The sequence below is a fragment of the Tiliqua scincoides genome, chromosome 1 (genome assembly GCF_035046505.1).
Source record: "Tiliqua scincoides isolate rTilSci1 chromosome 1, rTilSci1.hap2, whole genome shotgun sequence".
In the NCBI taxonomy this organism is placed as follows: Eukaryota; Metazoa; Chordata; class Lepidosauria; order Squamata; family Scincidae; genus Tiliqua; species Tiliqua scincoides.
Window position 1 is genome coordinate 215650254 of NC_089821.1, and position 14904 is coordinate 215665157.

Consider the following 14904-nt stretch of genomic DNA (forward strand, 5'->3'; position numbering starts at 1 on the left):
GGTGGAAGGGCAGGGGAAGATGGGGCCATGTGCGTTGTGGAGGCAAGCCTCCACTGGGCTGGACAGCATCAGAAAGGAGCCATTTCATATGGGGTCAGCTCAGGACTTGCCTAATGGGGTGGCAAGAGTGACAACTGAAAGATGCACCTTGACAGCAACGCTTTGTTGGGCGAGGAGCTCAAGGGCATCTCAATGCACAGTACTTGTCCCATGGCTGGGAGGATCCTGCTGCCGCTTTCATTGGAACTCCAGTGTGCTGCCACAGGAGTGGCCCACAGGGAGGTTGGCTGAAGATTCTCCACTTGAGAATAAAGAGACTTGACAACCCAGAGTGATGCAATTACAAGGGAGAAGTGAGAAGTGGTGCTGAAACCCTTCTTTCCTGTTTGGAAATTTCCCTTACCTTTTTTTATTAAACCCAGTAAATGGAACCCTGCAGATGGCAGTTGTCTTGGTGTGCCCCTTTTCTTCCCAAGATGGTCTAACCTAGTCCCCTTGACATAGAACTGCCACCTTGGGTGGAGAGGCTAGAAGGAATGAATATGCAAATCAAAGATCAAGAAAATTAAATATTTCAAGAAACTAGTCAAAAATTGCACATGTGTAGCTGATGAACTCAACAGAACCACCAACATATTGGCTGCATCACCTTCCTTCTTAGTGGGTTCTTTCTCAAACCTGTTCAGTTATGCACTTCCTTGCTCTCTGGATTCATAATGAACGTTCTCATTTCACCTCAAATGGTCACAGTGGAAGAGTAAACACCCATTTTCCCCTGTGGGAGTATGGGGAAGGTTGCATAGGTGTCTTCCCAAACCTACAGGATAATCATCTTGGGCATTCTCTCACTTCCACCTCCATGGGTAAGATTGCCTCTGGGTCTCATGCAGGACACCCCAGGAAGAAGGTGTGAAATGGAGCTGTCCACTCAGTAGAGTACTGGGAGAACAGAAGTATCTGCCCTTCATTAATAGGACTGTACCTGAGTGCATAGACAGTGTGTCCTTGGATAACAGCCCATATCTTTGGTATTTTTTTTAGAGCTTGTCATTTTAAAGATAAAAAGAATGCAATCTGTTAAATCAAATGTCACCTTTTTAATAGCACCAGACTAGAGTGCACACAATTGTAAGTGTTTGGAATATGACCTTTCAAAAACAATGAACCACAAACAAAGGTCTGACTATATTTTGACACTGTTTCAAGTCATGCAATGAAGTGTATAATATACTTAATGTGTGACTACAATGTAAATTATGCAGATCAGAGACTTTTTCTTGGTTTCAACTAAAAACTATTGTATTTTTGGATTGGCATAAGGCAATCATTTCCAACTTCTTTCTCAGTTGAGGAGTAAAGGAAACAAGCAGAACACTCATCCATCTATTTTTCTGACTGCCTTTAGGGCCCACTTCTCATTGTAGTAGTAAATCTGTCACTGGGTAGTATTGCATCAGACTACAGGTGAGGACTCACCTGCTTGAATGCTCTTCTATACTAAATATTCCTTCCTCATGGAAAACTAGATGTCACGGAGAATAATTTGTAGTCACACTGTAGCCTCCCCCGACATGGTCATTTTCTGTGAGCAAAGAATCTTAGGGTTCAACCCTACCCAACTTTCCAGCACTGGTGCAGCCTCAATGCAGCCCCGAGGTAAGGGAAAAAGTGTTCCCATACCTTGAGGTCTCAGTGACTGCCTCCCCACCACATGATGCAGTGCACACCCCATTGACACAGCTGCACCAGCACAGGAAAATTGGATAGGATTGGGCTCTTAATCTGTATTTGAGCATGAGAGTTCTAACCTGCAGGTGATGTTGGTACCATCCAGATGCAGGTATTTTTGTGAGAACTACATTTAAGTCTCCTCATTATAATTAGAAAATGCAAAGCAAATTCGTCTTTGCTTTGAAACAGAAAATTCTACCATAAGCAAGAATATAAGCAATAGGATGTGACAGCTTGAAATAATTACCGTGGCTGGAAAAAAAAATAGGCATTGTGTTATCTAGTTGGTACTTGCCAAGTATGCCATAATTTTCTAGTCCTCTCCTTGGCATGAACTACAATTCCTTACTTGTATCTTTTCTTTCTTTGCTCCCTCAGCTGTCAGACTTCAGAGAAGTGATCTCTCAGATGCTGGGCCTCAACATTGCCACTGTTGCTCTTCCGGACTATGAAATAATTACTCGCCTAGAAGGCTTGATCCATTCTCATCAGCATCACTTTGTTCCCTGTGTCTGCCTCAAAGACATGGCTGTGAGGCAAGATGGACCACTGCAGCTTCTCCACTGAGTACTTCTTTGTGGCAGTGAAGAAGATTGCACGGTATTCTTCACCTGGTGGAACTGTGCTGTACATTTCCCAATGCACAGTTGTTTTCAAGAATCTGAAAAAATATTGAGCTAAAATATACAGTGCCAAACACCAAAGGACTCTTCTTAAGTACCTATGATGTTTCTTAATACACAATATTTTGTTGAAGCTGCAAAGTTATAAACTGAAAAGTTTGGTGTATTGGGCACCAGACACTGGAATTTTTTTTAAGTAATAAGAGCAGCATATATAGTCCCCAGGTGAAGAATATTATTACCCAGCTCTATAAGTAGAGGTGTTTGAAAACTAATTTATTTTACTGGGCTGGCTGGGGATCAGGCAGTCCAGGAGAAGAAAGAAAATTTTTTACCTCTCCATAGACTGTCTGGTCCCCAGTGATTCTTATCAGACCTATGCAAAACAAAAACTGGTCCTAAAGTTTCAGTGGGAATTGAAATTGCTCTCCAACCTATGAAGCACTTTTAGGAAGCTGGGAATAGAAATCTTTTTAAAAAATACACTTTAAGATGTACAGTAGGATTGTAACCATGTTTGCTCAGAGGTAGCTCCCACTGATTTCAATGGGACTGACTTCCCAATGGATGTGCATGTGTCTTAGGGCAGGATCTAGAGGTGCCTTACAAAAGCAGGAAAGCATTTTCATCCACATAAGGAAAGGGGCAAAATTTCCACCAACTCCTCTGTATTGTCAACTCACTGCACAAGCTTACACGCTATTCTCAAGAGTCCCAACCTCTAGGATCAGTTTGAGGGAGCTTTGGGGACTTCAGTGTGAGGAGAGGACAGGAAAGCCCCATTGTTCAACACAGCTTGCAGTTCTTTGGATCCAAGCCATAGTCTTAAATCTTTGGAATACTGTTCAGACCACTGAAACATCAGTACCATATAGTCCAAAAGATCCAGTCATATCTATACCCTGTCAACCAGGAACACTTGGGAGCACTTTGTATTGATATGCTATTTCATAATTTTTCAAACATTAGTATCACTATTCTTATCCCCAGCCCCCATGGAATGTACATGTCATAAGAGGCGAGTAAACAGCCACCGGGTAGATGGGACTCGATAGCCTGGAAAGGCAGCTCATCTGAGAGAAGGAAAACTCTGATCCCAAACCTCCACTGCCTTGTGGCTACATCCAGTTATGGAAAAGGCTTCAGGAGTCAACCTCGAGGCAAAATCTGGAGCCGGAGTCCCTGCGGCAGTTCATGGCTGAACACAGTCACGTTCTGGCAACTCCTGTGATGCCGCTGGAACTAACTGTATTGGCCTCTGCCTTTCCATTGGACCATTTCAGCGACGTGGAGAGAGGGGATTTGTTGCATGGGAAACAGTTACCCAGGCATTGCGCACAGGAGAGGACACTCTGTTCCAGAACCACCATTCAGAGCGCGATACCATAGTCTTCCGAGACTGAAGGATGCCAACAACTAGTATCACTAAAACTAAAACTGCCCAAATTTTTCCTGTATTAATTGTTCCCCCATAATATTCTCTTTCATAAGAAAAGCAAATACTGTGGTGATTGTCCTACTATTGTCACATTATTTGCTCTTCTTATGGAAGAGAATTTGCTTCTTTGTTCATTTAGCCAGAGCAATAAAAATAAGCTTGATACGAGCACAGTTCAGAAAGGTTATTGAACTATTCAAGGTGCAAGCCTAACCTGCACCAAAACTGGCAGGCTAGCTGATCTGCGTTGAGTCTAACCAAGGTAGGTGTGGGCTGGGGCACAACTTGGAATAAGGGGATCTTTATTCCCTTTGCCCCATGTTGCGCAGCAGCCAGCCCTATGAGACTACTAAGATTTGTGCCCACGATTTTGCAGGTGCAAATCTGAGCTGCCTGAGTAACGCTGGTTGGGCCAGGGAAATCGGTTAGGAACCAGCCTGCACTGCTGGGGCCAATCCTACCCCCCCCAGACCTGATCCGCCTCCCAGACTGCCATCCTCCTGCCCAAAAATGATCTGTCTCTACCTCTGTTCCACCCTCCCACCACGCTCTCCAGCCCCCTGTGCCACACTGCTGGCACTGGAACAAGCTTACCTTCTCTAGATGCAGGTCTGGCACTGCTAGGCCAGCACATGTCCTTGCGCTGGCCTAGCCTGCTCCTGAGTAGCCATGAACATGCTTTATGGCATGTTCACAACACTCAGGAGACAGTGCAAGGAACCTTCATTGGCTTGGGGGGGGGGGTTGGATTGATCTGCTCGTATAATTAACCCTTGGGGTGAGGTATGATCTTCTCATTTTCTTGATAAGAGCATTCATTTTCCATTATAATTTTTACATGGAAATTTGTGTCATTTAAATTTCCTTTTGAACTTGGGGCTTTCAATATCAACACAATAGTTTTAATCCAGATTTACAAAGAACTTACAAAAGACACCTGAACCAAGAAAACAAACTGTATTTAAGGAGATCAGCTGCCATCAGACTGACCCTACACATACAGTGAGATAACTATTATTTCTATTTCTGAAAGACTACAAAGTCTATTGATCTTTGCAAGGATTACCATTTCATTATAGTCAAAAATCCTTCTGCACTGCACTGTATGCTGATCCTTTGCAAACTGCACTGCTTACTTTGCATGGCCATTTGACCCCAGTGCTTATATTTTCCCCTCTACCTATGTATACCTACCAACCAGGGATACACTTTGTGCATCCGATGAAATATCTGTAGTCTATAACCCATAAAAGTTTGTTAACCAATAAATATGTTGATCTTTAAGATGCCACAAAGCTCTGTAGTTTTTCCTGCAACAAACTAAAACAGCTAGCCCTCTGAAATTTGTAATTAAAGGAACCTGAGACATAGCTAACAAAAAAATTCTTTGGCATCCTTAAAGGTCAGAGGATGATTCATGAAACAAGTGCAGATCCCAACTATAGGAACTATTTTCAAGAGGCATCAGATAATGTGTTTTATATTTCTCCTAGCAATATGCCACTCCTGTTTGGACAAGGAGGAGAGCACAGGTCAAGCAGCAGCAGCTAATGGCAAATATTCACACTTTGCAGCCTAGTGCAACATCATCAACATCCTTTGATCAAGGGCTGAGGAACAGAAAGATGACTAGAGGACTCTTGTCTCTTTTCATACTCTCTCTGTCACATGGGGGGGGAATAGAGCCAGGAGTTCTGCAAAGTTTGGAGGGGAAGTCTTGAGAGGAGTAGTTGGTCTCTGTACCTAGTCATTCACTTGAAGTACAGGTACATCAAAGAGCTGACTGGAGATATTTCTCCCTCAAGTTAGCTCTCTTTCTACCTAAACAGTAATTTTTACTAGTTTTATACCAGTATGACTATGAAATTGAGGCTGAGCAATTGGCTTAACAAAGTTACATTAGCTTCAGTGAGGCTGTAGCTAATGTAGGATTAAGGGCCCAATCCTACTTTTCAAGTACGTCAGAAGTGCACTGTTCTCTAGTTGGCTAAGATACTAGGAAAATCTATAAAAGAAATGTCTTCATAAACTCAAGGCACTCATTTAACTAGCCTACTGTCATTGGACAGCTTCATTGTCTGGAACCATGACAATGTTTAATGTTAAACAAATTCAGGACAGAAATAGCAGATTATATGCAACTGAGCCATGAAAAGAATATGCAAGAAATAATGGTAATTATCATTCAATGTAGCACTTTTAAGTATTCAAAGTGTTGCACATACATTACATTGTTGAAGTTCTTACAACAGCCAGGTATGATTGGTGACTGCTCCCTTCTTGCAGGGGGTGGGTGGGGGGTGAGTTAAGGTTGACAGAGAATGGTTTATCTAAGACTAAGACCATCTAGTGCAGGGGTGTCCAAACTTTCTCATCTCTCTGATACTGTGTCAGGGACCAAATTAACTTACATTTCAAATTTGAATAAATTCACATAAATGAATATATTAGAGATGGAACTTGTATGAATGAAGGCCTTGCAATAGCTCAAGGCCTAAAAAAGTCCTGCACAAAGCAAGGCTAGCCTTTCCTCCACTGCCACTGCTGCATCACAAATGTGAAACAGCAAGCAGTGGAGGGAACCCTTGTCCCACAGCTCATGAGAGAGGTCAAACAGTCATCTTCACACTGAGAGCAGTTGCATCAGCCCAGCATGGGCTCCAGCAAATCCCTGGAGAGCCAGATGCTCATTGGAGACTGGGGGCTCCCCACAGGCCAGATTGTGAGTCCCTGGGGGCCACTTGTGGCCCTCAGGCCAGAGTTTGGGCACCCCTGATCTAGTGAATTAATGAGAAAAATTCAAATCAAAGCTCTTTTAGCCAGTGTTCTCATTTAGCCAACTCTACATACAGTACTATAAATAAAGAACAGAATGATTTTTGGCTTCAGATCTGGTTACGAGACAGCCTTAGTAACCTTGATTGATAACCTGTGCCAAGGCCTAGAGAAGGGAAGTGCATCCCTGTTGGTCCTCTTAGCAGCACTCAATACCATTGACCGTGATGTCCTTTTGGACTGGCTGATTGGGTTGGGGCTTGGAGGCTGTCTTGCCAAATTCCTGTTCTGAGCTGTGCCTAAAGAATTTATGCCCCAAACAAGTAAGTTCCCCCAGCTTGACCACAGTCAGATCTAGCAGACTGCAAAAACTACCACTGCAACCAAGCAGGAAGGAGACTAGTAGGTAGTTGGCTTGCCTGTAAATCTGCAGGGCCTCTCCTTCAAGCAGCAGTCCTTTTGAGTACAGCAGCACCACCTCAGCTCTCCACCACTCAGTAGTCTCTGTTGGATTAGTCCATTAGAAAGTGCACCAGTTCATGGTTTGCCCTCCAGTCAGGGTGCCAGTTAATTGTTTGCTTGCCAGTCCATGAATTAGCATGCCAGAAAGTCAGTTAGCCAGAGAATCAGTCCAATAAGTAGAGTCATTCCATACGTCAGTTAACCAACAAGTCTCTTCTCACTCCACCTACAACCCACACACTCCTCCAGCCTCAGGTGCTCCTTATATCACTAGAAACCTCATTGCCTCTAGTGGCTGTAGCTGTGCAACACACCGCTGCTCAAAGCCCAGGCCTTAACCTTTAAAGGGACCACTGCTGACACCACATCCTATCTCCTTGCCAAATCTTCCACGATTCCAATACAGAGGTACAGTTTTGCAATGGTTCCACTCCTTTCTGGTAGATCTGATTCACATGGTGAAGCTGGGGGATTGACCAGCTGGTCAACTGACTTGTCCATTGACTTGTGGGGTGCCATAGGGATCCATGCTGTCCCCCATGCTGTTCAACATCTACATGAAGCTGCAGGGGGAGGTCATCTGGGGATTTGGAGCAGGGTGCTACCAATATGCAGATGGCAGCCAGTGCTCTCTCTTTTCTATTATCCTCCAGTGGGGCCATCAAAGCCTTGGGGTGCTGCCTGAAGGTGGTTGGGACCTAGATGGGGGCTAAAATTAAACCAGGCCAAGACAGAAGTCCTCCTGGTTCAGAAGGCCATGATGCAGAGTCAGATGGACCTATCCATGGTGATGCATGCACTAGTGACATCACGATTAGACTACTCTAATTCACTTTTTGTGGGGCTACCCTTGAAGATGGTTCAGAAGTTGCAATTTGTGCAGAATGTGGTGGCCCAGCTGGTCACCAGGGTTTGATGGGCTGATTCTGCCATGCCGTTGTTCCAGTGGCTACACTGGCTACCCACTTCATTCCAAGTTGATGGTGATTACCTTTAAAGCCCTGCATGGCATAGTACCTCAAGGACCGCCTTCCCCCATATAATCTTGCATGTCCCTTAAGATCACCAGATCACTCCCTGATTAGGATACTGCCACCATCTAAAGCCAAGGGGATGGTGGCAAGGTGCAGAACCTTTTATCTTGTGGCACCATGTCTTTGGAACCAATTTTTTGAGAATCTGAGGACAGCCTGTTTTATAGCCTGCTAACAGGGCAGAGAGGCATTTTTCCAGTGGTGCTCCTCTTATGTTTAGCAGGGGGAAAGTAGCTGTCCCTCTTCATCTCAGCACTTATACTTGAATATATCAATCTGGTGGATCAGTCCAGAGCCTGTTTGAAGCCAAAAAACAAAAACAAAAACAGCAAAAACCAGACACTTCCTATGACTTGTGGATAAGTCATATTTGGGGGAGGTTATTGCTTCCGTGAAGGCAATTCCACCAGCACTACACCCCTGGAAGTTCCATTCCATGGAGGTTTATTCCCTCCCTTAAACTTACGCTGGCCAGTGTAGCTGCAATCGGATGCTACTGAAACTCACAGATGTATTCCCTCCCTTCAACCTAACCATGCTGGTGTAGCTGCAACCAAACATGATGCTGCTGCAATGGAATGGCATTTTATCCACTGCATTTTATCCACTGCATTTCATCCATTTCATATACAGTTTCAGCCAATTTATCTATGGATTTTCCATCCACGGATCTGACTCAACACAGATCCCCAAGACCTGTATTGAGCCCGACTTGGACCAACCTGAGCCCTCCAAAGGCAATCAGAGCCTTGCTCTGGTTGTTTTCAGACAGCTTTCTGAAGCCCACAAAGGCTGCACGTGTCTACCCATGGCCTCTGTGGGCTTCACTTCAGAATGTCTTCTAGAGGCAAAAACAGCCACCTTCTTTATAGGATTCTTTATAGGATAAATTTTAAGTCCTAAATTTCTGGACTTATACATAAGTATATATGGTATGTGGTCAGTTCTCTTCCATTGTTCATCTCCTGGTCCTTGTGGGATATACGTACTGTACTGAATCAGCAATGTGAAGCTTAACCCTGCAAGTGCTGGAACAAATGCACAACCTCTTAATCCAGAGCCCAATCCTGTGGTCGGCGGCACGGGTCTGTGCCGCCGAGCACAGTTGCAAATGTGCCATAAGGTACGTTTGCAGGGCTCACCGCCGGGCTCCTGCCCATGCTGACCCAGTGCCGGCCGGTGCTGGGCTAGCACCGGCCAGTTGCGCACCTCCTGCGGCTTGGTGGTCTCCCGGACCGCCGGGCTGAGGAACGGTAGGTGGGGGTGGGGGCGGGAGGAGGCGTTCCAGGGAGGGGCAAGGCTGGCAGAGAGAGGGCGGAGGGAGACATGCCGGGGGTGGGAGGGAGGAGGATCCGCAGAGCTGTGCTCTGCAGGATCCAGGGCACTCGTGCAGGGCTGCCCTACATGAGCGCCTTTTCCGAAAGGTCGGCGGTAAAGTGAGTAGCCCCATTGCGGGGCTGCTTTCCTTACTCAGGGGAAGGGGACGAACATCCCCTTCTCCCGAGGTGCCTCCTGTGGTAGCACGGGAGGCACTGAATTTGGCAGCAGCCCTCCTCGGAGCCGCTGAGTCTTGGCGCCCCGGGCAGCTCAGGATTGGGCTGCCCACTGCTTCCTTTTATAGACGGTTTTTTGGGGGAGGTGGGTAGGGATCCCATTTCCATTGGCTGATCCAATGGAAAAACATCACCTGGAAGCAACATTTTAAAATTTAAAAGCAGAGAAAGCAAAAAAGTTGCTTGATGTGGAATAGGCACACACGATTGCTGCCAGGAGCCTCTAAATTGTGTGGTGTCCTCTGGAAAAGAAACAGCAGAATATCACTGGGGGAAGCCTCGAGGAGTTGGCCTGCTTCAATTTATAGTATCCTGGAGGTGGGCATTAGGATTAGAGAGATACAGCATTGTGTAATAGCTCCTACTTCTTTCTTCCAATAGCAAACTTGTATGGTTGAGTGCCTATATGCTCTTACATAGGCTTTCTGAAGTGATATAGTCCTACAAAGGCACTACACTTGATTGTTCTGAACCTGTATCTTAACCATTAAAATGTTTAACTTAGGCTGGATTGTGCCTGCTCTTTATAGAATAAAATATTCCTATTAACCTTTAGTATGAGATATGGGTATGAAATCGTAAAATGCCACTCCTTTACTTATTGTGTGTGCATAGGTCCTAAAGGAAAACAAAACTGTCACTTGGCTTTGGGAATGAATTTTGCTGACAATATAAAAACAAAGCCAATTATTGATTTTGATTGATTGAGACCTTTATTGGCATAAAACAATTTCCAGGAAATAGAGGCAATGGACAACAAAGCCAATTATATCTAGATTGCCTTAGAATTTAATTTTTCTGAAGTACTCGCTTAATTTTAAAGAAAGATTTATGGGTTGGAGTCTGTTATTCTGCAGTGCTTATACTTAATTAAAAGTACTTTTATCTTTAGAAGAATTAACATGATTGATCTGTATCTTATTAGAATGAACTCAACACCGAATTTCTTCCAGATAATAACAAATTCATTCTAGTTTATCTAAAAGTTAATTTTTCTCTTTTATACTGATCTTAAGGATCAGAAAAATGGTGGATGTAATTATTTTTAGATGAATGTACAAAGCTTTCAAAACAGAACCACCTTTCAGAGCGCCAGAACCACCTTTCAGAGCGCCAGAACCACCTTTCAGAGCGCGATACCATAGTCTTTCGAGACTGAAGGTTGCCAATACTAATACAAAGCTACTTTATAGAGAGTCAGATTATCTGGCCCAGTACTGTACATTCTGCCCTGAAGCAGCTTCCCATAACCTTACGCAATGGTTTTTCTCTGTGGGCTCCTGGAATGTGCTGTACAGCTCAGCTAGGGCCCCCAGTACTTTCAGGACTATTCAGAGAAAATCAACTCACACAATTATGTCATGTTCTGGTCTTCTCACTGCTTCCCACTAACCATTTAAGGAACATAGAGATGCTATGGTTTCATAATTCCTCTCAGGAAGTAACTTTTTAAAAAATGTTCCTGAAATGGTCCTCCTTGTGTTTATTTGTGATCAGAACACAACTGTAGAGCAATGGTTCTCATCCATTGAGCCCCGGGACCTACTTCTTAGAAAGACAATCTGTTCAGAACCCACTGGAAGTGATGTTATGGCTGATGACACCAAACTGCAAAGTTTGCAGACGACACCAAACTTTTCCGAGTGGTGAAGACCAGAACTGATTGTGAGGAGCTCCAGAAGGATTCTCCAGACTGGCAGAATAGGCAGCAAAATGGCAGGTGTGCTTCAATGTCAGTAAGTGTAAGGTCATGCACATTGGGGCAAAAAGTCAAAACTTTAGATATAGGCTAATGGGTTCTGAGCTGTCTGTGACAGATCAGGAGAGAGATCTTGGGGTGGTGGTGGACAGGTCGTTGAAAGTGTCGACCCAATGTGCGGCGGCAGTAAAGAAGGCCAATTCTATGCTTGGGATCATTAGAAAAGGTATTAAGAACAAAACAGCTAATATTATAATGCCGTTGTAGAAATCGATGGTAAGGCCACACCTGGAGTATTGTGTCCAATTCTGGTCACCACATCTCAAAAAAGACACAGTGGAAATGGAAAAGGTGCAAAGAGTGCGACTAAGATGATTACTAGGCTGGGGCACCTTCCTTATGAAGAAAGTGTTGTGGAGTGTAGGAGTTTCCAGCGGAGCAATGCAAACAGCTGCGCAGCAGAAACTTGAAGCCAATGCTCAAGGCTGTCCCACAGGAGGCTCATCAGTTGCAAATAACCACACCAAACAAAAAGGCTGGGTTCCACCACCAAGGTATATTTACAGGAGATATATACAGCAACTTAGCAGACAGCAACACTGGTCAAACAGCCAGCAACACACGTCTGGCTCCACAATCTCCTATGCCCCCCCCCCCCGGGGAGAGTTTGTTTGCAGGCCTGCTTTATACATATGGCCACGCCCAAACTCAGGTCCACTGGGTTTGCACTTAGTAGCACCTGCCACTTAGATACATGGAGCTCAACAGAATTAAACATTCACAGGCTACATAAGATACAGTGCCTGTATCTTTTCTCCTGTGCACAAGAACTGAGGGATTTCTAAGATTTCAGACCTCAACACCCCTCCAAATCGTTCAGGTCTTGTCCCAGTGTACAATCTTGTCTGTTCAGTTTGTAGCAGAGTTGTTCATGTTTAGACACAGATGTTGTGGGCATCCTTCAGTCTCGGAAGACTATGGTGTCACGCTCTGAATAGTGTTCTGGAACAGAGTGTCCTCTCCAGTGCGTGAAGCCTGGGTAAAGTAGGTATGGAGGATAGGCTGTTACCCATGCAGCAAATCCCCCCTCTCCACGTCACTGAAATGGTCTAATGGAAAGGCAGAGGCCAATACGGTTGGTTCCAGCGGCATCGCAGGAGTTGCCAGAACATGACTGTGTTCAGCCATGAACTGCCTCAGGGACTCCGGCTCCTGATTTTGCATTGAGGTTGACTCCTGAAGCCTTTTCCATAACTGGATGTAGCCACAAGGCAGTGGAGGTTTGGGATCAGAGTTTTCCTTCTCTCAGATGAGCTGCCTTCCCAGGCTGACGAGTCCCATCTACCCGGTGGCTGTTTAGTCGCCTCTTACGACAAGTACAGCCAAACTGAGGGCCTATTCTTATTCCCAGCCCCCAGGGATAAGGGTTTAGGGATAAGGGATAAGGGATAAGGACACAGATAAGGGTTTTGTAAATATGTCTGCTAGCTGTGCCTCTGTAGGGCAATGGTGTAACACAATCAGATGGTTTCTTATTGCCTCTCTTACATTAGCATGTCTAAGATCTATATGTTTAGTTCTGTTTTTGATCCTTTCTGAGTTGGCCATTGCAATACAGGCTTCATCGTCCTCAAGGATTTGAATAGGGGCACTCATTGTAAGACCTAGATCTATTAACAACTGTTTGTACCATACCACCTCAGTACATGCCAAGGAGAAACTGCCATACTTTGCTTCTGATGAGGATAGTGCAACGTAGGTCTGCTTTACACAACGCCAGCCAATCAGAGCGCCTGCAAGTAGTAATGCTAGTCCTGAAATAGACTTCCTTGTATCTGGGCAATTGCCCCAGTCTGCATCAGAATACACAATTAGTTCTTCTGGACCTTGAGGATGAAGAACCAACCCATGATGTACAGTACCTTTTAGGTATCTCAGAAGTCTTTTAAGAGCCTGGAAATGTTGCTGTGTAGGAGCAGAAACAAACCTGCTCATAATATTAATAGCACAGGCAACATCAGGTCTAGTCCATTGGGAAAGATACTGCAGACTGCACACTATGGATTGATATAATTCACAATTGCATGGAGGACTCTCTATACTTGCAGTCTGCATGAAATTAGGTGTTTTGCAACCTTTACAATCAGTCATGTTGCACCTCTCTAGCAACTCCAGTATTTTCTGTGACTGGTGTAATTTGTAACCTCCAGTAGGAGTGGGTATTATATTCATTAACCTATACCCCTTACTTCCAAGTTCATAACCTATCAGGGTAACAGGCTGAGCTCTGGGAGCTCGCTTTCTGCTTCTTCTCTGCACCAGTACTTCCCCACAAGTACCAAAAGGGTATAAATGTTTTAGAGAGGGTGGTTCCCCATGTAACATCTGATAGGGAGTCATCCTAACTATAGAGGAGTAGGTGCGGTTAAAGATATAGCAGGCACATTTTGCAGCTTCCGCCCAATAGCCATAAGGAAGTTGGCTATCTGCTAAGAGAGCGCGTATTTTGGTCTACAAAGTTCTGCCATAGCGTTCCGCAACACCGTTCTCCTGAGGACAGTTAGGATTCGATAAACGATGGTGTACCCCTTTCCTTTCTAGCCAGGTCATAAAAGGTTTATTTAAGAACTCAGTGCCACGATCTGTTTGAAGAGTAATCAGCTTGTGGCCAAACCTACTTTCTGCATAAGCTACCCACCTTTTAAATGTAGAAAACACTGTGTCTTAGATTTCAGTGGGAAGCAGAACATGTATTTCAAAAATCTGTCAAGAACAAGAAGTAGGAACCTGGTACCACCGATAGATTTATCCATGGGCCCGATCAGATCTGAGTCAACAAGCTCTAGGGGTTTATTAACTACCTGGTCACTCCTATATGCAACAGGAGCTGCTGTTATATTAACCCTTTTACAGATAGCACAATCCAGAAACTCTTTACAAGGGGCTAAATTCAAGCCCTTTGAGTGCTTTACCATTTGCAAAACAGCCTTAAAACTTGGATGCCCTAAGGACCTATGCAAGACATGAATGCAACCGTAATGCCTAGGGGTGATAGCGTGTGTAACATGTGCCTCAGCCCTAGGCTGGACAACAAACAGGCCATCTTGTTCAACCCCCAGCATACATACTTTCCCTTGTTTGGACACCGTGCAACGCCGCCCAGCAAAAGCAACATGATAGCCCTTTTTGCACAAAGCTGATACACTGAGTAAACTGTGTTGTAAATTCGGAGCATACAGGACCCCTTCCAAAGGCTCACCCAGTTCTGGCAACCGAACCACCCCACATCCTTCCACAGGAGAGGACAGCCCATCTGCCAATAACATGTAAGACCTATCAGGAGATCCTAAAGTGGAAAAAACACTCTCAGAATTTGCCACATGCTCAGTTGCACCACTGTCCAATATCCACACAATGGAGGTTGACTCCTTCTCAGTTGCGTGTACCAGAGAAATCTCTGGCCTACGTTTGCTGCATGGCCCTTGCCTTTGAGGCTTCCTGGAATCCCTCCTTGTAGGGCAGAACCTCTGCAGGTGATCCTCCGCGCCACAGGAATAGCACTCCCTGACATAGTGAAGTGCAGGCACCA

At 44.8% G+C, this 14904-nt stretch overlaps 1 protein-coding gene across 1 annotated transcript in view; it reads left to right on the top strand.

The window, feature by feature from the left end:
- CCDC170 (coiled-coil domain containing 170) overlaps window positions 1–2298 on the top strand; it is a 51297-nt gene extending 48999 nt beyond the window's left edge. Inside the window, exon 11 of the mRNA XM_066622755.1 lies at window positions 2110–2298. Coding sequence (XP_066478852.1) covers window positions 2110–2298 — 189 coding nt within the window. The remainder of the gene's footprint in view (window positions 1–2109) is intronic.
- The last annotated feature ends 12606 nt before the right edge of the window (window positions 2299–14904 follow it).